Source organism: Vombatus ursinus, unplaced genomic scaffold (genome assembly GCF_900497805.2).
Source record: "Vombatus ursinus unplaced genomic scaffold, bare-nosed wombat genome assembly UNPS02008996.1, whole genome shotgun sequence".
Taxonomy (NCBI): domain Eukaryota; kingdom Metazoa; phylum Chordata; class Mammalia; order Diprotodontia; family Vombatidae; genus Vombatus; species Vombatus ursinus.
In genome coordinates, this window is record NW_020948774.1 from 11,171,294 (window position 1) to 11,198,637 (window position 27,344).

The 27,344-nt window shown below is 37.2% G+C and overlaps 1 protein-coding gene across 1 annotated transcript in view; it reads left to right on the forward strand.

The window, feature by feature from the left end:
* Positions 1-27,344, forward strand: part of DNAH9 (dynein axonemal heavy chain 9) — a 466,635-nt gene that overhangs the window by 299,518 nt on the left and 139,773 nt on the right. Inside the window, exons 48-52 of the mRNA XM_027850079.1 lie at positions 132-293; positions 558-791; positions 11,307-11,567; positions 14,081-14,506; positions 26,705-26,824. Coding sequence (XP_027705880.1) covers positions 132-293; positions 558-791; positions 11,307-11,567; positions 14,081-14,506; positions 26,705-26,824 — 1,203 coding nt within the window. The remainder of the gene's footprint in view (positions 1-131; positions 294-557; positions 792-11,306; positions 11,568-14,080; positions 14,507-26,704; positions 26,825-27,344) is intronic.

A 27,344-nucleotide genomic window follows, 5' to 3' on the forward strand; every position in this document is an offset into this window, starting at 1 on the left:
GAATGTCAGTGAAGTTTAGAAGAAATTACCCATCAGCTGTATGGATAGTTCATGACCAAACAAGAGATAAAGAGGCTTAGTATTTCCCTTGTTCCTTCTTCATTCTCTGACACTTACTTCTAAATTCTCAGGTTACTCTTTGCTTCTCCCCTGTGGGGAACAAGCTAAGAGTGTGCAGCAGGAAATTTCCAGCCATCGTGAACTGCACAGCCATTGATTGGTTTCATGAGTGGCCTCAGCAGGCACTTGAGTCAGTTGGCCTGCGCTTCTTACAAAACATGGAGAACATTGATGTAAGTGTGGGGAAAGAAAGCCAAGCTGGCATTCTTTAAAAACTTTACCACCTTTGAGGGGAGCTTTTTATTGGTTCTAGACAGCAGGCTCTTCCCCAGAATTTCTGGGGTGACAACCCATACTATCAGCATAAGGATCTACTTTGCCTAGAATGTAGTGGAAGTCAATTCACAAGTCTTTGGGAACCATAGAGAATTGGGAAGAGGAAGCAATCTGGGTTTATGTTATGGGGAACTCTTTTATAATCTTCTCTTTTATTTTAGCCAGCAGTAAAGGAATCTATTAGTAAATTCATGGCTTATGTACACACAAGTGTCAACCAAATGTCCCAATCTTACCTGAGTAATGAACGGTGCTATAATTACACCACACCCAAATCCTTCCTGGGGCAGATCAGACTCTATCAGAATCTGATGGTCAAGAATGACAAAGAGCTGACATGTAAAATAGAAAGACTTGAGAATGGACTACAGAAGCTTCACAGCACATCTGCCCAGGTGAGTAGAATTTAGTAGTTTTCAGTCACTTTAATTTGACTCATTGAGGGGTCCCAGTTGGATTTGAAGTCTAAGCCTTTGGACATTGAGGATCTTGGGATCTTCATAAGATCCACTAGGATCTTGAGAAATGTAGTCCAGTGTCACAAGAAGACTACGTAATCTTCCCAACCAGAGAAGAGACATGATTGAGTGTTATAGTTTTGGACTAGATGGGGATGGGATCATGAGACCAGGGAAGTTTGAATATCTCTTCATTGGGAAAAAGAATAGCAGCCACAGAACAGAGGAGTGAAGGAGGACGCCTTGAATGGAAAACATGGTAAGCATTGAGCTGCTAGAAGGTTTTGGTCATAACTCTACTAATCGTATGAAAATCCTGCTGGTAAGGTAAGAGATTAGTCTTTTCTGAGGAAATCCAGCTGGCTGGTAATTTATCTCCTCCCTTTTCTGTCTGAAATGGTAGAGGTTTAAATTCTAAGTTTCTGTATCCTTTTGTTAATATGTTCTTATTATTTTGTTAATAATTCAGTTCTGCTTTTTTCTAGATATTGTTCTTAATTCAAAGAGAATATAAATTAGAGGATGGCAATGACTATTGGAATATAAAGTTCTTCTATTTTTATCTCAGAAGTTTTTCTCTGACCTGATGACCAGTGGGCTAATGGGGAAGATAACATGCAAATAACTATACATGAATAAAATATTTGTTGTTGTTCAGTCATTTCAGTCATAGCAGACTCTTTATGACCCTATTTGGGGTTTTCTTGGCAAAGATACTAGAATGGTTTGCTGTTTCCTTCTCTAGCTCATTTTACAGATGAGCAAACTGAGGCAAACAGGGTTAAGGGACTTGCCCAGAGTCATACAGCTAGTAAATGTCTGAGGCTAGATTTGAACTCAGGTCTCCTTGACTCCAGGCCCAGCACTGTCCACTGCACCATCGATAAATGGGGCATAATCTCAAAGGGAAGAAGCTAAGAGTAAGCAAAAGTAGAAAAGGCTTCTTGCAGAAGGTGGGACTTACTGAGGCTTGAAGGAAGCCAGGGAAGTCAGGAGGTAGAAATGAAGAGGGAGAAAGTTCCAGGCATGAGAGACAGCCGGTGAAAATTCCCAGTCAGAGATGGCATGTGCTATGCCAGTAACAGCAAAGAAGCCAGTATCACTAGATCTTAGAGTATGTGGAAGGGAGTATGATGAAGACCAGAAAGGTAGGAAGGGGGCAGGTCATGAAGGGCTTTAAAAAAAAAAAACAGGAGTTTATATTTGAGACAGACAAGAGTGGGGAGATAGAAAATAATGAAAGCTGAACACCACAGAAGCAACATTTTTGAATGGTGGTGCTGGAGGACTTTTGAGAGTTCCTTGGACAGCAAAGAGATCAAATCAATCAATACTAAAAGAAATTAACTCGGACTGTTCATTAGAAGAGGCATCTAGATGGTGCAGAGGATGGAGCACTGGTCTTGGAATCAAGAAGACTCATCCTCATGAGTACAAATTCAGCCTCAGATACTATCTACGTGACTCTCGGCAAGTCATATAACCCTGTAAAATGAGCTGGAGAAGGAAATGGCAAGCCACTCCAGTATCCTTGCCAAGAAAACCCCAAATGGGGTCACAAAGAGTCAGACATGACTAAAATGACTGAACAACAGCAATTCTTTGGAAAAGACAAATACTGAAGCTGAAGCTTAAATACTTTGCCCAGATAATGAGAAGACAGGACTCACTAGAAAAGATTCTGATGCTGGTGAAGATTGAATGCAAAAGGAGAAGGGGACAGAAGAGGATAGGATGAATAGATAGTATCATGAAACCAATAAATATGAGGTTGGACAGACTTTGGGAGGTAATAGAGGACAGAAGGTCTTGGCATGCTATGGTCCACAGGGTCAAAAAAAGTTAGAAACTACTGAACAATAACAACAAATACAGAGTGGAGAAAGACTTGAGGCAGGACTGACTAACAAGCAGCAGGCTATTGCAATAGTCCAGGCATGAGGTGATAAGGGCCTGTACCAGGGTGTTTGCAGTGTCAAAGGAGAGAAGGAGGCCTATCTGAGAGATGTTAAGAAGGTTAAAACAAACTCAATAACTGATTGGATATAAGAAATGAGATGGAGTGAGGAGTCAGAGACAATATGTCAGTTTTGAGGCTGGTTGACTGGGAAGGTGTTGACATCCTCAACAATAATAGGGAATTTCGGAAGAGGGAAGACTTTGGGTGGAAAGATGAGTTTCATTTTAGACATGTCCTTATATAAAGAGTGATACATTGCACATATTTTCAGACTTTTTCAATGTATTGATTAGCTTTGCTGATTTTCTTTTTGTTTTTTTTTCTTTAAAGATATCACGTGGGTATTGTATGACTGTGAGAGGGGGAGGGATAGTGGGGGAAAATTTGATGATTAAAAAAAAAAACATTGAAAATTGCATTCAGTAATGCATGCTAGAGATGATAAGAACCTGAACCAGGATAGGTGGCTGGCCATGGAAATGGAAAGAAGGGGACAGATCTGAAAAAAAATTTCCAAAGATAAAATCAATAAGGCTTGGTAACTAAATGGGTTTGAGATATAAAACAGAGTGGTATCCTTAAGAGAAATAATAAAGTTAGGAAGAAGGGTAGGTTTTTTGGGAAAAATTATTTGGGACATGTTGAGTTTTAGATGTCTATCCAGGAGACAAGCTATTAATTTGACCCTGAAGCTTAGGAGATGTGTGTGTGTGTGTGTGTGTGTGTGTGTGTTGCATATGTAGATTTGGAAGACCTGAACCCAGATGACCAAGAGAGAGTGTGTATAGATAAATCCATAAAAGAACAATAGAGTACATCCACACTTAAAGGGTGACATAATAGTCCAGAAAAAGAGACTGAGAAAGGAAACCAGGAAAGAGCAGTTTAATGGAAGGACTATTTGGGGAAAGAAGTGACAAATAAAATTTTGGGGTTTTTTAATGTAAAGAGGTGGGCAAGAGGTAAAGACTAAGAAAAGGCTATTGGATTTAGCAAGAGGTTATTGGCAACCTTGGAAAGGATAGTTTCAATCAAGTGGTAGAGCTGGAAAACAAGCACAACAAGTTAAGAAATGAGGGCAATATAAAAAAAATGGACACAGTGTAAATGGCCTTTTCTAGGCATTTGGGTATAAACAGGAGAAAATATATAAGATGATAGCTTCCAGGGATGGCAAGGTTAAGTGAAGGTTTTCTAAGACCAGAGGGGACCTTCGATCTGTTTATAGGTTGCAGGGAAGGAGCCATTGGTTGAGAACGGTCATTAAAGCAAGGAGATCTAGATGAGAAAGTAAAAGACATGTTTGAATAAGGTGTTTACTTGTTATGTCCAGATTTGGGAGTTTCTGCAAAAGTATGACTTTATGTGTGTAAGATTATATACAAAAGAAGAGGGGAAGGGATAGATTTAGCAGAAACTCATTTAAATTTGCTGTTCCATAGCAGAGGTGCTATACAATGTGCTTAAAGGCATTATTTTTCTGTAATTTGGTAAAAAGTTATCTAAGTCTAGCTGATAGACCCCTTGTTTGATTCTGTGGAGCACCTTAAGTTCCATAAAGCCCTATTCACATTAGCTGTGATTACTTACTTAGACCTAAGGTCATAAGCCATAGCTGCAATCAACACATACAAAACAACTCCTACTTCAGTTTTCCAAAATCCCTCAAGACTTAAAAAGGAACAAAAATTTGAGTTTGCTGACTGGAGTGATTATGTGACTCAATCATTTTGATTTACAATTGTGTCTTTGTCCTTGTGGAAATAACCTTCTGCAGCTGAACAAAATAACATCCAACAAGAAGAGTTCTAAGAAGCAAGACTTCATCTGAAGTTAACACAAAGTCTGCAGTGAACACCAATTACAATTAAAGAATATATTAAAGAATAATCTTGTTCTTTTCTTTTTAAATCTGACATGAAAAAGACATTATCAGCAGAGTCTAAGCCCCAGTTTTATTTTTTTTTCTCCTTATACATTTTGCATTATAAAGGCTTTGAATTCATTTGATGTGTTCAGGAGCTCTAAAGTAATCTTTGACTGTTACATGAAATAAACAGCAACAGAATGAGAAACACAGTGGTTACTCTGTTTTATAGAGATATGGTCTGTATTGCAAATATAAATGCCCTTTTTACTTTCCAGAAATGAATTGAGGCTGATTCTTCCTTTTCCTGGAAGGGCTCCAGCAATAACTTTTCTGGCAGTAGTTAGAGAATTTTCCCTTTACTCAAAAGAGAATAATTATTTATTAGGCACTGGTGACTTATATACTATTTCTGCTTCCCAGCCACCAGATTCTGCTGGAAGAATACAAAGAACTGAGCTTTGCTCTATTATATATATTCATGCTGTCCAACTTCAAATGATTCTGGCTGCTATTCATCAATTTTCATTTTTTTCATCTCTTACTGACTTTCTAGACTAACTCCATAGTATTGTTCCATATTATCTAACTTCCATATTTATCTCTATATTTATTTAGCATCTACCATATGAAAGGAGCTATGAGGTACTATGATATGATAGGTGCACATCATAGAGAGAGGTAAGTCTATGATATAGCCCCTATACTCAAGAAACTTAACAATAAAATTATGGAGGTAAGACATAGACATATGAATAGTTAACTAACAATAGAGGATTGTATAAGACAAGTGCCAGTTAGGAGTTATAGGAGTTCAAAGAAGGGAAAAATTATTTTAGGTTGAGATGGGTCAGAGAAGCCTTTGTGAAGTAGTGAAATTTGAACTAGACCTTAAAGAATTAATAGGAATAGCTGTGTGACCCTGGGCAAGTCACTTAACTTCATTGCCTACCAAAAAAAAAAAGAATTAATGGGAATTGGCTATACCAAAAAGAACAACTGGTGTCCCAGCTTCAAGTTTCTCCCTGTTCCAATGCATACTCCACAAGTCTAACCAAGTTTTTTCTAAAAGTGCAAGTCTGATCATCACACACACACACACACACACACACACACACTTCAATAAAATCCAGTGGCTCTCTATTGCCCCTAGGATAAATATAAATTGCCGTGTGACATTTAAAACTCTTCTCCAAACTTCTTACACATTACTTCCCTCAGTTCACTTGGCAAAGTAACTATGCCAGTCTATTTGTTCCTTACACACAAAATTCCATCTCTCATCATCACGCCTTTTATGCTAGCTGTCCCCCAGACCTCCATACCACCCCTACCCTCCACTTCATGGAATTCTTCGTCTCAAACACCAGCTTCTACATAAGGTCTTTCCTGATCTCCTCGGCTACTACTGCCTCTCCCCCCCCCCCCTTTGTATCTGCTTTATAGGTGTTTTGTATGTCCTTATATATGTATTTCATATATGTAAATGTTGTCTCCCCTGTTGGACTATAAGCTTCTTGAGGGCAAAGGCTGTTTTGCTTTTGCCTTTCTATCCCCTGAATCTAACACAGTACCTGGAACATAGTATAGGCCAAAAAAAAAAGACTTAGAGACATGAAAAAACAAGATTTAGAAAGGAATGGGTTAATGAGTAACAGGACACAGTGAGTAGAACAAGTTAGCTGAAAAAATTGGAAAGGCTGGTTAGGATGAGATTATAGAAGACCTTGAATATTGGGCTAAAGATTTTAGACTTTGTCAAGTAATTAATTAAGAGCTTCTGAGCAGTGGAATAACATGACAGTAGTGCTCAATCCAGATTAATCTAACAATAGTATGTAGGGTGGGTTGAATGGGCAGAAACTGTAGACAAGATAAATACTTATATAATGATTCAAGAATAGTGTTTCAGTAGATATGGAAAGGAAAAAAATGGATTCCAAACTGTCTTCTCTTCTTAAACTGCCAATTCTTGCCAAAATTATTTTCATTGAGCACAAGCCTGGCTGTATCATTCCCTTACTCAATGAAGTCTAATGGATCCCTATTGCCTCTGGGATAAATTATGAACTCCGCTACTTGGCTTCTAAAGCCTGGACTACTGCGATCCATCTCTTTGTTTCCAGGCTTTCCCCTCTGTGATCCATCCTTTACACGGCTGCCAAATCAATATCCTAAGACACAAATCAAACCATATCATTTCCCTAATCAAAAAGCTTCAATAGAAGGAAGAATAAAACATAAACTCCACTCTTTGACTTCACAATCTGGCCCCAACCCATCTTCCTTGGCTTTATATATTTATAACAGACTTCCATACATTTCATTTCATCTTCTGTCTCTTTGTCTTTGCACAGGTTCTCCCCACGTCCAAAATGAACTGCCTCCTCACTTCTGATTCATAGAATCTCTAGTTTCCTGCAGGAAGCTTATTCTTATCTCTTCCCTTCTCTTCCCTTCCCCAATTACAAGTATCGTTTTCTTTGAAATTACTTTGTATGTACTCTGTGTGTGTTGTTGTTATCGTTTCCCTCAATAGAATGTAAGCTTCTTGAGAGCAGGGGTTGTTTCATTTTTATCCTTTTATCTCACAAACCTAGCACACTGCCTAGTACCTAGTAGGATCTTACTTTAAAAATGCCTGATAAATTCAATTGAATTAGAGAAGGAAGAAGATCATGCTGCAGATGAAAAACTAAATCCATTCCAAACTGTATTGTGGAGACGTAGGACAGCAAGAGACTTTTTGAACCCTGCTGTTGTCCTCTAAGTTACTCAGACAATGCAGAGCCATTTAGAGGGGAATACTTGTTCGGGGCCCTCTAAAGTGTGCTTACCTTCCAGGTCATGTCTAATGGGGTCTTTGAATGTTTTGTGTTTCTGTATCTGTGCATGGGCTCCTGGGAGTCCTCATTTGGGGGGGGGGGGGTTGAGGAAAGCTGTACCATACACAGAAATATATATATATCAAAACCACTAAAGCTCAGAATAAGTGAAATTCATAAGGAATATGAAAGATAATAAAATGGGCAGTGGGAGATGTCAGCTTTACTGGAGGAGGGTGAAGGAAGAAAATCAAAGAACAAACAGGACTATTGCTTGGAATAGAAGAGACAATAATAATGGCTAGAACAAGTTACCTCGTATTTTGTTTGTTTTCTCTGCCAAGGAGAATTACTTTTGAATGGGAAAAAACAGAATAAAAATGACTGGTTGGTTGAAACTTAATTTGTCCAGAGATAGTATGAAGACACTTTGCTACCCTTGACAAGTTAAGATCATCAGATTGCAGCAAACTCCATCACAGTATTCTGAAAGCACTGGCAGATGTGAATGCTGTGTATCTGTGATCTTTGAAAGATTGTAGCAAACATAACAGAAGAAAGGTAGATGTCCCTATTTTTTTATAAAAATGGAAATAGTAAAGCTTATAAATGATAATTTTTAAAATTCCTACTATAATTATAGAATATATTATGTAAATTATAAAATTATGCAAGATTTCTTGGATGATTTAACAATACATTAACATTCTTATTTGAGGACCCTTTGATCATTAATATGAGGTGAGATATAATATGATGAACATCAAAGATATTCACCACTCTCCAGTGCAGAATCTATATTGAAGAGAAATTATAAATGATTAGGTCCTCCATATGATCCTTTTTGTGAAATATACATTGTGAATTATTATTTTGTGAATTATATAGGGCCTCATGATTGAGATCAATAATCAGTATAAAAAATATTTGACTTAGCTATCCACACAAGAAAACCAAGTGGAAAAAGAATATCTATTGTCCAAACTGTGATGTGTATTTGAATGGACAATCTGTTGAGTTTGTCTATTGATTGTGTATTGATGGAGTGACAAAAAGATAGATAATTTTGAGCAGACACTGCAAATGGACAGTGAGCTGTGCCCAAATTTAAAGAGAAGGAGAGTTGCCTTAATTGACTTTGGTAAATTGCAAAGTTACTTTAATGAACTTAATCTTCTCCTTAAAATACAGGCCTATGCTTTTAAAGTTTTTTTTTTCAATGTTATATGACTGTTAAGTTACAGAACGCTATATTCTCCATATAAATGAAATTGAGGATCACAAAAACAACACTGAAGAGGTTCATGATAGACTTGAGTAGGTTGTAATACATTACAAATAAGGCAAAGGAGAAGTGGAGGAAAGTATGACATCAAAGAAATGTATGAGCAAAGAAGATAGATTGGTTGTGTCATGAAAGTGAGAAATAACCAAAGGACATCCTATGTGCTCCACTGGCATTTTTTTATGTCAAGAGAAAACAAAGGAAGCTCCTACTATGATAAACTTATAAGAGGCCATGGAAAAGAATTGCATAGGATGGATGGGCATAGATGGATGACGATCCACATCACTGAAGGGAATACTCACATCAATGAGATCACAGGTCTATTAATACTTGGAGGTTATTAAAGGAATGATTTATCAAGTCCTAGAAAAGGAAATTAAGTTTACTGAAAGCCAGCTTGGTTTCATCAATACCAAGTCCTGTCAGCTAACTTCATTTCATATTTTTTGACAGAGTTACTTTGCTTATATATCAGAGAGATGATGTAGATAAAGTTTACCTCAATTTTAATGAAGCACTTGTCAAAGTCTCATATTATTCCTGTGGACAAGTTGGAGAAAGCTGTGCTAGATGACAATATACATAGGCACATTCAAAGCAGTTTCAATGGCTGAACACAAAGAGTTAGTGGTCTGAAGTTAGCTTGAAGTCTTTGATGGATTACCCCAGAGATATATGCTTGGCCCTGTGCTCATTAAGTTTTATCAATGAGTTTAATAAAGGCACAACTAGCATGCTTATCACTTTTTGCAAATAATACAAAGCTAGAAGTGACAGCTAACATGTGGGATGACAGAGTCAGTATCCAAAAAGATCTCAATGGATGAAATCATTGGAGTGATCCAATAAATTAACTTTTAAAGGGGACAAATGTAAAGTTTTCAATGCAGGTTCAAATCAACCTCACAAGTACAAAGTGTGGGGAGGCATAGCTAGGAAGCAATTCATTTGAAAAACATCTGGGGCTTCTGATGAATTGTAAGCTCAATATTTGTCAGTAGCATAATATGCCAGTCATTAAAAAAAAAGCTAATGTGATTGTAGGCCATGCTGAGAGGTATTATGTACAGAACCAGGAAGGTTTTAATATAATTGCACATTGTGCTTTAAGCAGACCAAATGTGGAGTATTATTTTTAGTTCTGTGAAACAAATTTTAGAAACAAATTTGCTTGGGAACAAATTTTTGTGAAACAGCACAAGATGTGGGGGAATCAATATGAGGAAGGGCCTTGAGACCATGCCATATGAAAGTCAGATGAAAAATCTAGAGATGTTTAGCCTAGAAAAAAAAAAAAGAAGAGAAACACAATAACCATACTCTAGTATTTGAAGAAAATAGAAGAGAGATTGACCCCATCTAGCAAAACTAGGAGCAAAGAGTCGAAGTGGCAAAACAACAAATTTAGGCTTTGATATTAGGGAAAATATCCTAATAATCCAAGCAAATCAAATGTGGAATAGGCTGTCTAGGAGGAGAGTAGTTTCCTTCTCGTTAGCAGTCTTCAAGCAAAGGCTGGATGAGTATTGAGCATACTGTCAAGGGGATTCTTGTTAGAGGATGAGTTATACTAGATCCCTTTCAACTCTGAAATTCTGTGAATCCCACCTCTTCCAAGAAGTCTTTTCAGACTATTTCAATCAGATTTCTTTTTTTCTATGAATTTTTATTGCAAATAATGACAGTACAATAAAATTGTCATTTTTATTGCTTTCTCATCTGTTTGTGAGTATTAGGTTTGCACCCTGAAGATCAGGGACCACACATCACACTACTCATATATCCTTCCTTGTGCTTTGAATTCCCATAGCACTTCTATTTAGATATCAAATCCCATGACCTACTATTTTACTCCCCAGCCACACACACTGAGGGTCACACCTTGTATCTCATCATTGCCTACAAGTATTCTGCTTCTTTAATCAGAGCTCTGACATTCCCTTATCTTCCCATAATCCCCTATCATTCAATCTCTTCATATGCCTCAGTACTCTTAAACCTATTCTTTGCCCTCATTGGGACCTCCAATTTCTGCATCCTCTCCCCCAGTACTTTCTCAAACCATTACCCTACTCTGACTTCACTTTCCTCTCTCTTACAATCTTGACTCTATACTTAGAAAATCCAACTCTGCACTCCCTCTCACTTTCATCTCCTATTTCCAATCACACTTTTCCAAATCCTAGCCCTCAATTTCTGGACCTCAGTTTCCTTATCTTTAAAAAGGGGTAATTATACTTTACCTGCTTGAAGGCAGGATTCTGTTCCTAAGATCTAAGATTCTAGCATGGAATAGGCCAAACATCTTATTATTTTATGACCCTTTTTACTTCATAATGATTATAGCATTCACCTATCCAATTCAAGAGAAATTACTGTTCCAACTGAACATGCTTCTTCTGGAGTATCCATGTTCCTTTGTTTTCTTCTCAGACTCTGTCACAATGTTGTAGTTGATATGTGTTCCCCCTGGTTATTTGTAACTAACATACCACCTGTTTCCAAATTTCAGGTAGATGACCTGAAAGCCAAACTGGCCCTCCAGGAAATAGAGCTCAGGCAGAAGAATGAAGATGCTGACAAACTAATTCAGGTGGTTGGAGTGGAGACAGAGAAAGTGAGCAAAGAGAAAGCCATTGCTGATGAAGAGGAACAGAAAGTGGCGGTAATCATGTCAGAGGTCAAGCAGAAGCAAAAGGACTGTGAGGAAGATCTGGCCAAAGCAGAGCCAGCTCTCACAGCAGCCCAAGCAGCTCTCAACACCCTAAACAAGGTAGGGAAATAAAGCATCAAACCCTGTGACACTGTACAGCCTCCTTGATGAGTTCTATAATCACTCAAAAAAGTTTGACCTAAGTATCCACACAGGAAAAACCAAACTAAAGGCAGTGGAAACAGTCTCATCAAAAATATATGGGAAAAAGAGGTATGCTAATGGTGTAGCAAGAAGGAAACAGGTATGCAGAGATGTGCTTAACAACCAACTGCATGACTCTTTTTTATTATAATATTCTATTTTTCCCAATTACGTGTAAAAACAATTTTAACATTCATTTTTTAAAATTTGAGTTCTAAATTCTTCCCTTGCCTCCCCATCCTAAGACAGTAAGCAATTTGATATATGTTATGCATGTGTAGTCATACAAAACATATTTCTAAATTAGTCACATTGTGAAAGAAAACACAGACCAAAAAAATACAAAAAAAAAGTGAAAAATATTATGCTTTGATCTGCATTCAGACTCCATCTGTTCTTTTTCATCATGAGTCCTTTAAAATTGTACATGACTCATTTTTAAGGTTAATCATTATTAACATTTTCTCCATTGCTTCATTAAGTGTGGACAAATAACAAAATAATAAATCAAAATCTGATTTGTAGTATGTGGCAATTTCCAAAGTATAAATGCTCACATTAAATTCAAACTATTTCCAGCACACGCCTGGAGTGAGGCATGACAAAAGGAGTCGTATGCTCCATTGGTATGTATTTAATGTCAAGAAATAGAAAGGAAAGTTCATAAATCCCCTTTTGATTTTATGGAAGGATATAGATAATAGTTGCAAAAGACAAAAAGTTGTGGATGGGTTGCAGTCTGCCCCATTGGTTAAGGAGGGAGAGTATCCATATCATAGCAAATCTCTAAGGTCATCTATTCAGCTATAAACCCACTATGATTAGGGTTACTGGTAGGGGTGTACCTACTGATTAAGGAGTTGTAGCTCCTTGAAATATTGACCAACTGGAATGCATAGAGAGGTGGGCAAGCAGGATGATGAGGACTAGAGGCTATGCTTTATCAGGATCAGATGGTCAATAAATAAGTATTGAGTGTATGCTATGTTCTAAGCACTGTACTAAACAATGGACTACAAAGAAAGGTAAAAATTCCATAAATGGAAGGTGATCCCAGAGAGAGAGCACTGGGAGTGGAGGGGAAGGTAGAGATCTCTTACAGAAAATGGAATTTGAGCTGAGTCTTGATGGATGCCAAGGAAATTAGGAGGAAGAGAACATTCCAATCATGGAAGCTAGCCAGTGGAAAGTTATAGGACTGGGAGATGGAGGGTCAAGAGTAAAGAACATCAAGTGGGACCGTGGGATCATAGACTGTGTTAGGTGGAATAGAATATAAGAATATAAGAAAACTGGAAACGTAGGAATGGGCCAAGTTGTGAAGGGCTTTAAATGCCAAACAGAAGATTTTATTTTTGATCCTAGAAATAACTAGTGTTTATTGAAATGAGTAGACTCTGTATTTTAGGAAAATTACTTTAGCAGATGGATTGGGGTATAGAAAGATTTGAGACAGAGAGATCAACTAGAAGGCAACTGCAACAGTTCAAATGTGATATGATGACAGCCTGCACTAGAATGATAGTTGTTTAGAGATGAGAACAAGAGATATTGTCATAGTTGAAATAATGAGACTTGGCAATGGATTGGATATGTGGAGCAAGTATGAGAGAGGAGTTGAGAATAACAGTGAATTTGTGAGTGACTTGAGGATGGTGGTTCCCTTCAACAGTAATAGGAAAGTTGAGAAGAAAGGGTGGTTTGGGGGAAAAGACACATACAAGGGATTATACTTTAAAACCTGCAATGGCACCACCCTGATCATTGACTTTCCCGAACAATTTGTATTTATGTCCATCTATAATAACTATGTATGTCTGAATGAAAAATCATAGATGTGCTCTCTAGTTGGAACTTTAGGTAGATCCCAAATGTGGATAGGGACCTGGAGTCTAGGCAAAGACAGCTGGAAAGACATGGTTTCCTGTCTTGCAAATATCTCTCTGCAGAAAAATAACACTTTGCTATCAAGACAGTCAAGCATAGTTAGAGCACCACGTGGAACAAAGCAGATTAATTAAAGAGAATAAAGTCTAGTTGGGTTATAGGGTGGTTCATTTGCATGTAGAATGAAAATTAATTTATAATAATCCTATCTTTTATTCATGACATGCTATGTATCTTGAAGAATGTGAACTTCTGTTTCTTGTTGAATGTAAAATAATTGCATATTTTTAATGGACTGAGAGTTTGTAGAAATGTTGAAAATACACAGCTGATTTTCAACTAATCATTCAGGGAAATATGTGAAATCACTAAGGAGTTGCCATTGATTTCCTTCTGATGAGTCATGATATTTAAAATTCAGAAAGCTGCTTCAGGCTTCAGAGCTGTGCTTTCAGACAGATAACTCTGGAGCTTAGCTTCATTAGTGACTAGGTACAAAGCAAGCTCATTCATTTACTTCTAACAAACTCATCTCCTTTCAGACCAACCTAACAGAGCTGAAATCCTTTGGCTCACCGCCTTTGGCCGTCAGTAATGTCACTGCTGCAGTAATGGTTCTCATGGCTCCTGGAGGGAAAGTACCCAAAGATCGAAGTTGGAAAGCTGCCAAGGTTACCATGGCCCGAGTTGATGGCTTTCTGGACTCCCTGGTGAATTTTAACAAGGAAGACATACATGAGAACTGCCTCAAAGCTATCCGACCATATCTTCAAGACCCAGAGTTCAATCCTGAGTTTGTGGCCTCTAAGTCTTATGCAGCAGCTGGCCTTTGTTCCTGGGTCATAAATATTGTGAGATTTTACGAGGTATTCTGTGACGTGGAACCCAAGCGGCAAGCCCTGAGTAAAGCAAGTTTGGATCTTGTTACTGCCCAAGAAAAACTGGCAGCCATTAAAGTCAAGATTGCTGTAAGTTGAAACCCGAACCCTCTTGAAATTATTATTATTATTAATTCATTCAAAATCATTTAATAAATGCCTATTACTTGCCAGGAATGGTACTGAGAGAAATACAAAGGCAAAAACAAAGCTGTCCCTGCCTTCAAGAGACTTCCATTTTTTTGGTGCAAATAATGTGCACAGACAATTTTTACTATATGTGTACAAATATATATGTGTAAAAAGATAGCTAGACAGATAGACACACATCCTGGATTTCCTAGTACTGATGAAATAACAGGACAAAATGATGCCTGGTAGGTGAAGACAATAACAACTGAAAGAGATCAAGATAGTCTTCTAGGAGAAAGTGGCATTTGAACTGAACTTTGAAGAAAGCTAAGGATTCTAACAGTCAGGAGTAAGAGGACAGTAGCATTCTGAGTATGGGAGACAGCTTGGGTAAAAATACAGAGTCAGGCCATGAAATGTCTTGTATGAAGTTTGTATATGGAATCCAGTTTGGCTGGGATAGAGATGCTTGTAAGGGAGTAATGAATAATAAGTCTGGAAATGTGAAAGAATTAAATGCCAATCCTTTAATCTCCTTACTTTTCTGCATGTTATCTCTCACTTCATTTTCCTCCCTGTATCACTTGACCCTAAAATGAAGGACTTGAATTCCACACTGTCCTCTATTCTCAAGTCCCTTGCCCCCTTATCCTATCACCGTTCATGCTTTGCCAAATTCACACCCTGGATTAGTGCCATCATTTGCTCCCTCTGTTCATACCTACATATTGTCCAATGAAGTCGTAGGAAGTTAACACGAATATACTGACTGGGTCCACTACAGATATATACTATGTAACCTCAAGTAGGCCCCCACTTTAACATAGCAATCTTTTTAATCTTCCCTAGATAATTAATTCTCTGTCTCACTATCTACAGAAGTTATTCCAAACTTCCCTCTTCTCTCCTTAAGCTTCCCACACTTCCCCCTTCCCCTACCCTCTCTCATCATTTACTTCACTGAGAAAATTAAGGCTGTTTAACATGAAGTTGATCTCTTCCCCTTCTCTTCACCTCAAAATCCCTTGACATGATCCCCTATTCTTTCTTTCCTCCAATCTCTAATAATGAATTGATCCTTCTCCTCGCCATGGCCAACATTTCTTTGTTTGCTGTTTATCCTATACCCTCCCATTTTCTTCAACAAATTGGCCCCATAATCATCCCCCCTTTTTTGAACCACATATGACATTTGTTATTTTTTTTTCCTTTTTAAAATTAATCTGTCCTTTCCACTACCTCCCTCAACCCGCCTTGAGCAATTGAAAAAGGAGACAAGTGAGAAATAAAGATCTCAGTACATAGTTACATAGTCTGGCAAAACAATTTCATACATTGACCTTGTCCAAAAATATGTTTCTTTCTGCATTTTAATTTTATCACCTTTCTTCCAGGAAGTCAATACATGTGTCATCTTCTTTCTTTTGAACACCTAGTATATCATTTTGTTGATCAGAATTCTAAAGGCTTTCAGTTATTTTTTTCTATAATGTTATCATTGTAACAATTGTTCTCCTAGTTGTAACTCACTTTGCTCTCCATTAGTTCATAGTAGTCCTGAAGCGATTTCACTATTTCTTTGGGCACAATAATATTTCATTACATTTGCATAACATAATTTGTTTAGCCATTCCCCAATGGGAGGACATTCCCTTAGTTTCTGATTTTTTTTGCTACCACAAAACTAGCTGCTATAAATATTTTTATACCTTTAGACCCTCTTCATGTAATTGCTGATAGCTTGGATGTTTTTCTTTGAAACTGCCTGCTCATATCCTTTGACCAAAATTTATATATTGGGAATAGCTCTAATCTTAGAAATTTTAATCAGTTCCTTATATCTCTTGGAAATGAGACCTTTATCAAAAAAAACTCGCTGCAAATGTTTTCCCCAGTTACCTATTTCCCTTCTTATATTTACTACATTAGATTTGTTTGTACAAAAATTTAACTTTTATATAATCAAAATTGTTCGTTTTATCTTGTGTGATCTTCTCTATCAATTGTTTAGTAATGAACTCTTTTCCTGTCCATAGATCCTAAACGTAACCTCTTCTTTGTTCTTCTAATTCATTTATGATGACTTTTCATAGGTTATGTATAGAATGGGATCTTTTTTTGGTATAAAGTGTGAGGTACTAGTCTAAACCTAATTTCTGCCCTGATGCTATCCAGTTTTCCTAGCAGTTTTTGTCACATAGTAGGTGCTTCTCTTTGGGTTTTTCAAACATTATGCTACTGTGTTTGTTTTGTTTCTGAATGTTGCGTACCTAATCTGTTCTACTGATCAACTTCTCTCTTATTTCTGACCGATAAAAAATCTTATTAGTCAGTACTGTTTTGTAACATAGTTTGAGATCTGGAACTGCTTGATAGACTCCCTTTCTTTCTTTTTTTTTTCATTCAGATTCTGGAAACTGTCATTCTGTCATATGAATTTTATAATAATTTTTCTTGTCCTATAAAATATTCCTTTGGTAGTTTTATTGATATGGCAATAAATAAGTAAATTAGTTTGGCTAGAATTGTCTTTTTTTATATTAGCTCAACCTACTCATGAGCAAAGAATGTTTCTCCAATAATTTAGGTCTGTCATCATTTCTGCTAAGAAATGATGAATTCATACAGTCCCTAGATGAATTTCAGCAGATGCAGTCACAAATATTTTATAGCTTCTGAGTTTTTTTGAATGGATTTTCTCTTTGTAGCGCTTCTTGCTGTTTTATTGTCTATATATAGGAATCCTGATGATTTATGTGAACTTATTTTATAACCTGCAACTTTGCTTTTATTTTATCTAATCTTTAGTTGATTCTTTGAGATTCTCCAAGTATACTATCATATCATGATGGTGATAATGTTGTTTCCTTTTTACTTGTGCTTATCCATTCAATTTATTTTTCTTATTGTCTTTCTTTAATTAATATTTCCATTACTAACTTAAGCAGAAGTTGTGACAATAGCCATACTTGTAAACTCTGATCTTATTGGAAAGGCTTCCTACTTTTCTCACATTACATATAATGTTTTCTCAGTCCATCAATAAATATTTATTAAGCTACTGCTATATGCCAGGTACCATGCTAAGTGCTTGGGAAGTAAAGTAATGCAGAAGACATTCCCTGGTTTCCAGGAGCTCACAGTCTAATAAGGTCAAGCAAAAAACTATGTATAAATAAATTATAAACAAGATAAATTAGATTTAGTCAACAGAGGGAAGGCACTAGAATTAAGAGGATTGAGAAACGCTTCCTGTAGAAAATGGGATTTTAGCTGGGACCTGAAGAAAGCCAGGAAGCAGAAATGAGGAGGGAGAGAATTCCAGGCATGGAGGACAGTCAATAAAAAATGCCCATTGTGTCTTGTTTGAGGAGAGGGAGTGTTTTGTTTAAAGAGATGGAATGAATTTTGTTTGAGGAACAGCAGGGAGGGAGGTGGTGCTGTATCACAGAGTAAGGTGTATGAAGACAGGAAGGGTGGTGGGGGCAGAGGGAGGGAGAAAAGCTTTAAATGTTATAGGGAGCCACTGGAGTTTATTGAATGGGGGAGAGGGGCGTAGTTTAACATGGTGAGACCTTCATTTTAGGATTTAGATAAATATTACTATATTAAAGAAAGCTCCATTTATTCCTGTGATTTTTAGAATTTTTAGTAGGAATAACTGTCTTTTTAGAACCTATTGATATAATCATATTGCTTATATTATTTATATTAATAACATGGTTTGTTGTAATTATCCTCTTCCTTATGTTGAAGCAACATTCTTAGTCTAGAACTTAAACATAATGTGTAATATTTCTAATATGTTGTTTTTATTTAAATTTTTACATCAATGTTCATTAGGGACATTGACCTATAATTTTCTTTCTCTGTTTTGTCTCTCCCTGGTTTAGATTGGAAAATCATATTTACATAGTAGAAAGAGCTTAGAAGAGTAATTTCTTTTCATATTATTGTAAACAATTTATTTGGTAATGGTGTTGCAGTTTCATGGTGGGTTGTGGTGGTCATCTCAAATGAATTCAGAGTCAGACCACCTCTTATCCAAGTTCAGGCATTTTTTGAGGATTAATGCCCCTCAGAAATGGAATAGGTTCCAAGAGGAACCAGAAACTTAGAAAGACAAGACAAGTAATTTTATAGTGTAATGATGTTCATTACACAACAGAAATTATGAGTATTAAAAAGGCAGGAGGGGCTTATTAAGGGATTCAGTAATAGGGGAGGGGTCCCTTCTATGGTTGGGTGGTCAAACATCCTGGTTGTGCTGCTTTCTGGTTGGCTAGCTATTGTGGTTCTGTCTTGTGCTAAATAGATGATGTGATTGTGGTTGAGTACAAGAACACACCTGTCCAAATATGTAAATTTGATCTGGGGGCAGTGGCTAGCTAGAGGCAGTGTCTATATTGAGTCTGGGGGCCTGTGATATGGTTAAAGGCAGATTGTGTGGTTAAATCAGGACATACCTGCTGTTCAGTGGGGCCCATAAGGAAGTTGGAATATTGGGATTGAGGACAATTTTATTAGGATTCCATCAATGAAATCAATTTTTCTTTGAATATTTTATAGAATTCACTTCATTTGGTCCTGGAGATTTTACTCTGGGAGTTCTTATGACTTATTCAAGTTCTTTCTCTGATATTAGGTTATATATACTATTTCTCCTTTTGTTAACTTTTAAAATATTTTAAATGTCTGTTTCCCTACATTATTACTTGTGTTATTCTTTATTTCTTCTTCAATTGTTGTGAATTCTTTTTTATTTTTGATATGAACAATTGGTTTTCCTCTCTTTTTAAAAATCAGATTAGCTGTTTATCTATTTTATTATTTTTTAAAAGTTTCCAGTCTTATTTATCAATTCAATGCCCTTTTTGCTTTCAGATTTATTAGTCTTTTTTTTTAATGTTTAGAATTCCTACTAGCTCTTTTAGTAGAGGATTTTTTATTTGTTATTATTCAAACTTTTTTTAATTGAATGCCCAAATTCATTAATTTGTTCTTTTTCTGTTTTGTTGATGAAACATTGAGAAATATAAATTTTCCTCTCAGAACTGCTTTAGCTGTATTCCATAAGTTTAGATGTGTTGTCTCATTATTGTCATTTCCTTTGATAAAATTTCTTTTGTTTCTGTTATTTGTTCTTTGACATCCCTAGTCTTTCCACTCAAAGAGTAAGTCAATAAGCATTTGCCAAGTGATTGCTAGGTTCCAAACTATAGGGGGAAAAGAAATGCAAAAATATCACTCCACCTTAAGGAACTTATATTCTAAAGAGCAAGATAAAACTGGAAAAGTAGAAAGGAGCAGTGTTTTGAAGAGATTTCAATGCCAAAGAGATTTTTATACTTGGTCCTGGGGATAATTATGACCAACTTAAATTTGTTAAATAGAAGAAAGACATGGCTAAATGACTTGGCTAGACCAGCACTTTTGAAAAATGACTTTGGCTTATGAGTAAAGGATGGATTAGAAAGAGGAGAGACATGAGACAAACCAACCAGAAGACTATTACAGTAGTCTAGGAGAGAAGTGAAGAAAGAGGAGACATATATGGGAGATCTGGTGAAGGTAGAAATGACAAGACTTAGCTACAAATTTGATACGTGGAGGATGTATGAGAGGGATGTTGAAGATGACAGTGTGTTCATGAGCTGGGAGGGTAGTGATACCCTTGCTAGTAATAAGGAAGCTTGAAAGCAAGGAGGGTATTGGGTGATATTTAATAAATTCTGTTTTAGATGTGTTGAACTTGAGATGCCTATGAGACATCCAGTTTAATATGTTCAAAAGGCAGCTGGTGATTAGCTCAGGTTAGGTCCAAGGACAGAGCCTCATTATCCATTATTCCCCTTCCTATACTTTATAGTCTAGCCAAACTGACTTTATTATTACTACTCACACACTGCATCTTATCTCCCATCTCCATGTTTTCACTTTGGCTCTCCACCTTACCTAGTATATGATCTCTCTTCATCTCTGCTTCATAAAATTCTTTATTTCCTTTTAATGATCATGTCAAGTACTACCATCTATAGGAAACCTTCACTAATTTCCCAACTGCTAGTGTGCCCTATCTCCCTAAACTATCTTGTATTTATTTCATATTTATTCTGCATAGATGTATTTTCTCCTCCAGTAGATATAAGCATTTTGAGCAGAGAAATTTTTAAGTTTTCTTTTGTCTCCCCAGCACCTGGTACAGTGTTGCTTGATAAATGCATGTTCCCTCATTGAATCATCATGATAGAATTATCGAGTTTTGTCCATTGAATAAAAGAAATTTTACTGATGAATACAGGGAAATTTTACTTACTGACTGAGAGAATTAAATATGTCCCTTGTAGCCTAGATAAAAAACATGCTAACTCCACTTTGAATCAGTCAGCTCTGGAGAAAGGACTCAGCTGTAGAGTTTTCTCTCTCTCTCTTTTTTTTTGTTTATTAATTTATTTATTTTTAGTTTTCAACATTCACTTCCACAAGATTTTGAGCTCCAAATTTTCTCCCCATCTTGTCCCTCCCTCCACCCCAATATGGCATGCATTCTGAATACTCCTTCCCCTAATCTGCCCTCCCTTCTATCTTCCCCCACTCTTATCTTATCCCCTTTCCTTTCAATTTTCCTGTAGGGCGGGATAGATTTCTATACCTCATGGACTGTGTATCTTATTTCCCAGTTGCATGTGAAAACAATTTTTTTAACATTTGTTTTTAAAACTTTGGGTTCCAAATTTTCTCCCTTCCTCTCCCCCGTCATTGTCATTGAGAAGGCAAGCAACTCGATACAGGTTATACATGTGTAGTCATGCAAAACACTTCCATAGTAGTCATGCTGTGGAAAACTAACTATATTTCCCTTAATCCTATACTGCCCCCCATTTATTCTATTCTCTCTTTTGACCCTATCCTTCCTTAGAAGTATTTGCTTCTGATTACCCCCTCCCCCATTCTGCCCTCCCTTCTATCATCTCCCTGCTCTCTTGTCCCCTTCCCCCCCCCATTTTCCTGTAGGGTAAGATAGGTTTACATACCAATTGAGTGTGTATGTTATTCCCTCTTAGGCCAAATCTGATGAGAATAAGATTCACTCATTCCCTCTCACCTTGACCTGTTTCCCCTCCACTGTAAAAGCCTTTTCTTGTCTGTTTTATGTGAGATAATTTACCCCATTCTACCTCTCCCTTTCTCCTTCTCCCAGTATAATCCTCTCTCACTCCTTAATTTTATTCTTCAGATATCACCCCTTCATCTTCAACTCACCCTGTGCCCTCTATTTATCTATCTATCTATACATACAAACATATAATTATATATGTATGTATATATGTATGTTATATATTATTATAATACATTATATTATTATATTATATATAATATATATATACATACATATAATTTTTCCCTCCAACTACCCTAATACTGACAAAGGTATCATGAGTTATAAATATCACCTTTCCATGCAAGAATATAAATGGTTCAACCTTGATAGGTCCCTTATGATTTCTCTTTCCTGTTTACTTCTTCATGCTTCTCTTGAGTCTTGTGTTTGAAAGTCAAATTTTCTATTCAACTCATCAATGATGAAATTTTCTATTCAACTCTGGTCTTTTCATCTAGAATGCTCTATTTCACTGAATGTCCATTTTTTTCCCCTGAAGGATTATACTCAGTTTTTCTGGGTAGGTGATTCTTGGTTGTAATCCTATCTCCTTTGACCTCTGGAATATTATATTCCAAGCCCTCTGGTCCCTTAATGTAGAAGCCGCTAAATCTGTGTTATCCTGATTGTGTTTCCACAATACTTGAATTGTTTCTTTCTGGCTGCTTGCAATATTTTCTCCTTGATCTAGGAACTCTGGAATTTGGCTACAATATTCCTAGGAGTTTTCCTTTGGGGATCTCTTTCAGGAGGTGATTGGTGGATTCTTTCAATTTCTATTTTGCCCTCTGGTTCTAAAATATCAGGGCAGTTTTCTTTGATAATTTCTTGAAAGATGATGTCTAGGCTCTTTTTTTGATCATGGATTTCAGATAGTCCAATAATTTTTAAATTATCCCTCCTGGATCTATTTTCTAGGTCAGTTGTTTTTCCAGTGAGATATTTCACATTGTTTTCTATTTTTTCATTCTTTTGGTTTTGTTTTACAGTGTCTTGATTTCTCATAAAGTCTCTAGCTTCCAATTGCTCCATTCTTATTTTTAAGGAAGTATTTTCTTTAGTCAGCTTTTGAACTTCCTTTTCCATTTGACCAATTTTGTTTTTTAAGGCATTCTACTCCTCATTGGCTTTTTGGACCTCTTTTGCCATTTGGGTTAGGCTATTTTTTTAAGGTGTTATTTTCTTCAGCATTTTTTGGGGGTGTCTCCTTTAGCAAGCTGTTGACTTGTTTTTCATGATTTTCTTGTATCACTCTCATTTCTTTTCCCAGTTTTTCCTCTACTTCTCTTACTTGCTTCTCAAAATCCCTTTTGAGCTCTTCCACGGCCTGGGACCAATTCATATTTTTCTTGGAGCCTTTGAATGTAGAAGCTTTGACTTTGTTATCTTCTTCTGATTGTATGTTTTGATCTTCTTTGTCACCAAAGAAAGATTCTGTGGTCTGACTTTTTTTTTTTTTTGCAATATTTGTTCATAATCTCAGCCAATTACTTGAGTTATAAGCTCTTTGTTAAGGTAAGGGTCTACTTCCAGTGTGGAGAATCTACTGTCCCAAGCTTTGGGGGTTTTGTATAGCTGTTTTCAGAGATACTTCTAGGGACCTGTAGATTTTCAGTTCTTGCAAGGTGCTATGATCAAGGGCAAGGTGTTTACTCTTTTCCTGGCCTGTGCTCTGGTCTATGAGCAAGCACTCTTTTCTGCCTCAGAACTGTAAGGAGGATTTCCTCTCCATCACCACTACAAGCTCCACCACGCCAGCACTTCTTCTCACCACAGGACCACCACCCAGAACTGTGACCCAGATCCAAGCACAGGCAAAGCAAGAGAATCCTGCATCAGCAAAGAGATCCCTGTAATCCCCCACTAAATAGCCACTTGATTCCCCCTCAGTCTGTGGTCCAGAAGCTCCAGAAGTAGCTGCCACCCCGGAGCTGAGCAAAGGGACTGGGACTGGGACCAAGCTTCTCTTTCACCACAGTCACAGACTTTTACTACTGACTTTCTAAGTTTTCTTTGGCGTTCATGGGTTGAGAAGTCTGGAAACCACCACAGCTGCCTGTGATTCAGTCCTCTGAGGGCTACTCCAGGTTTGCTGAGGCCTGTTTGCCTGAGAGCCCACACTGAACTGTGTTCCTCTCCCCACTCAGCATGATAGACCTTTCTGATCAACCATCTAGGTTGTTTTGGGCTGGAAATTTGTTTCACTCTGTCTTTTTGTAGGTTCTGCTGCTTTAGAATTTGTTTAGAGCCATTTTTATAGGTATTTGGAAGGATTTGGGGGAGAGCTCAAGCAAGTCACTGCTTTTACTCTACTATCTTGGCTCTGCCCCCTAGAGTTTTCTCTTAATCTTTTCCCTTACTCCTCTTGTAGAGTGCTGTAACAGAGATTGGACATCTAGTAGAACAGCATCTGGCAGCATGTAATTGAGTCAACTCAAATCAAATAGAGTCAATGAGAAGACTCAAAAGTTTAGCACCTGCACTTCTCCTGAGCCTAAGGACCTTGTTCTTTCTGAATGAACATAGCAATACCCGAGATCAGGATTTCATCTGAGCTAGAAACTCAAAACAACAGAAGCTATGGCCAAGGATTTTCTGGTCCTAGATTCTGGATTCTAGTTACTTCTTGTATTGCAGTGCCCTATGCCAAGATATCAGCTAAATCCAAAGATGGAAAAAGTGGAGACAAAATCCAAGCACTAGAGCCATAAGATCTGCCCCAGAGCAGGTCCGGAGGATCCTGCAGAGATGAAATGTTCCAAGGGGAATGGTGAGAAGATATAACAAGAAGATATAATAGGAGTCTAGTGGTGTGAAAAGTTTTAGTTGCCTTAGCCATGGGTGTTCCCTACATGTGTGTTTCTCCACACATGTAGGGTGTATATTCTTCTGGGTGTATATTCTTCCTATTGATGTGTGTATTAATGGAAGAGTACTAATATAGGGGAATACTGATTAGTGAAAATACAACTAATACAGGGTATTGAAGTAGATGTTTTGTTGCTACTTTTCTTACTATGCTATTTCTGTACATTCTATTGCTTTGAGCTAATTGCGGGCTCATGAGCTTAGTTTTGGTAGTGCAGCCTACCCCCCCCAACTTTCAGGGCAGTTTGGTTCCCATGAGGAACAACTACCTTCACCCCTTCAAAAATCTCCTGCCAGACTCCCAAAACTGTAGCTCACAAGTTCACATTGATGTGTTTATCTTTAATACTCAGCCAGATGACACAATTAGCTCAACGCAAAGGCATTTTGCTGAAATGGCATGCAAAATATCTCCCCTGTAAAATTAGGGTGTACACTCTCACAAATATCCCAATATCAACAGACAAAGTCTATCTATAGTGTTCATAAGTGGAGAGGTACACATGTAGGCTATCAGCTGCCACCTCGTCCCAACCAAGGTCTTCTCATGTTGTGCATCAACTGGTCCTTCCAGATCTCTACTGGTCAAGTTTCTATACTGGGCCTGGGCCTAGGCAAGTCTCATGTTTCTGATTTTTGGTCATGGTCTCCTCTGTCTCAGCTACTATCATGGCCTAGGGTACTGCGATCTTCATTCAGAAAGTATTAGAAACCATACCCTAGGACCAACAGGAGTCTCAGCTATGAGGCCTGCTATCTCCTGAGCAGGAAGCCCCTTCTAGAAGTGGGACTGTCAGATCCTCTCATCAATTTGATTCAACTTCCCTCTGTAACTAGACTGTGCTTCCACTAGATACTGCCAGATGCAGCTCTGACAGATGATGTTGGTGGAGAAAATGGAGATAGAGAAGAAAAGGGCAGGTAGGAAGATAGAGAAATACCAACCCACCTTGCTGCACACTCTAAGAGGGGCAAGGGAAAAGATAGAGTGAACTCTGATGAATCCTTACTCTAGAACTGAATTACTTAGAATGGACCAACTTGCTTTTTATCTAGACAACAAAGAGTATATCTGATCTCATTCAATCAAGTGGAAGTTGCTGTGTTCATCAGTGCCCTTCATCCAATAGCTAATGTCCTATAATGCTATCATGTTGATTAAGGAACTTCTTCACAGTTTGTTTAGGCACCTTCTTTACTCTCTGTTATCAGGTTGTTTAGAAAACTGTATGGAAAGGACTGATCTTCCTGCTTTACCCAGAAAAATGGCAAAGGCAATAAAACATGGATACAGACTCTGTTGGTGGTGCTGCAGGAAGACAGATGAACTAATATACTGTTGGTAGATCTGTGAATTAGTCCAAACATTCTGGAAAACCATTTGGACAAATCTGGAAAAAAGTTACTAGAATACCCTTCCCTCCTAACCCCAGGATCTGTCTTATATACATACATATATATATATATATATATATATATACACACACACACACATATACACACATATATATATACATATATGTTGTTATTTTTCTTTGACCATATTTTAATCTCAAATTAATAATAATACTGCCTTAAACCTCTAGTCATTATGCAGACTTCAGAGATGAGCTATGATTGCCAGTGCATCCCTTTCCAAATTAAAAACTGCTTTTGTTTTTTGGAGGTATATTGAAACATATTCATATTAAAAACACAAAGTTTTCTTTAATTAGACATTTTTCTCAAAAGTAGAGTTCTTTATTTAAAAAGTTAATTCTAAAATACCAGAATTAATGAGAATCAAATACGGAAAACATCCTTTTCCCAGAAATTAATCTGGGTGTTCCTATTCTAGTTTGAATATGGCATTGATGCACCCAGGGACATCAGCTTTCACTCCAACTCCAGAATAACATTCTAGTGAAAACCAAAATGATTGGCTACTGTGTGATTCACTTTCTTTTCTTCTAAAATCTCCAGGTTCCCTTTGGTCCCTGACTTTCAGACCTGTGAACTACTTTTTCTTGGAACATTAGGACAAATGTAGTAACGTGTCCCAAACAACTTAAAGCATGAGTCCTTGATTTGTGCTTGAACTATGCTTATATATCTTGCTTATATATTTTCTGTTTCTTTCTCAACAGCTCCTTAATGAAAACTTGGTGAAACTTACAACCAAATTTCAGATAGCAACTGCAGAAAAACTCAAATGTCAGCAAGAAGCTGAAAAGACCACAGGTACCATTTCACTTGCAAATCGCCTGGTGAGTCTCAACAGACAGATTTTTAATTATCTGAACAGCTTGTCAATTACCATAGAGATGCAAAATATATAAACACAAAATGGCACACCGTTGACTTTGGAGAATAAAAATGTGCTGTAATACAGAAAAGTTCATTATAAAAACTGAGTGAAAGAATAGTAATACTCAAATCTAGTTTTAATTACATAGATCCTTGTTAATGTGGGGGAATTTAGATCTCCTAGGCCTTTATAAATATATTAACTTGTAATCTGGGCTTATGTATATGTCAGGCTTTTTTTCCCTAGATTGCTTGGGTTAGTATATTTATTGACAAACAATTGATACATACTGACAATTTGCCGAGCATTGCATAGCTATTGTTAAATTTTTCCTGCCTTCTTGAGAGGTAGGACAGCAAAGCAAGTACTATCACCTCCAAGCTCAAATATAAAATTCTGTTTCCCATTCAAAGACTTTTATAACCCCTCCTCCCCCCAGTCTTTCCAGTCTTCTTACTGCCCACCGTACTCTTTGATGC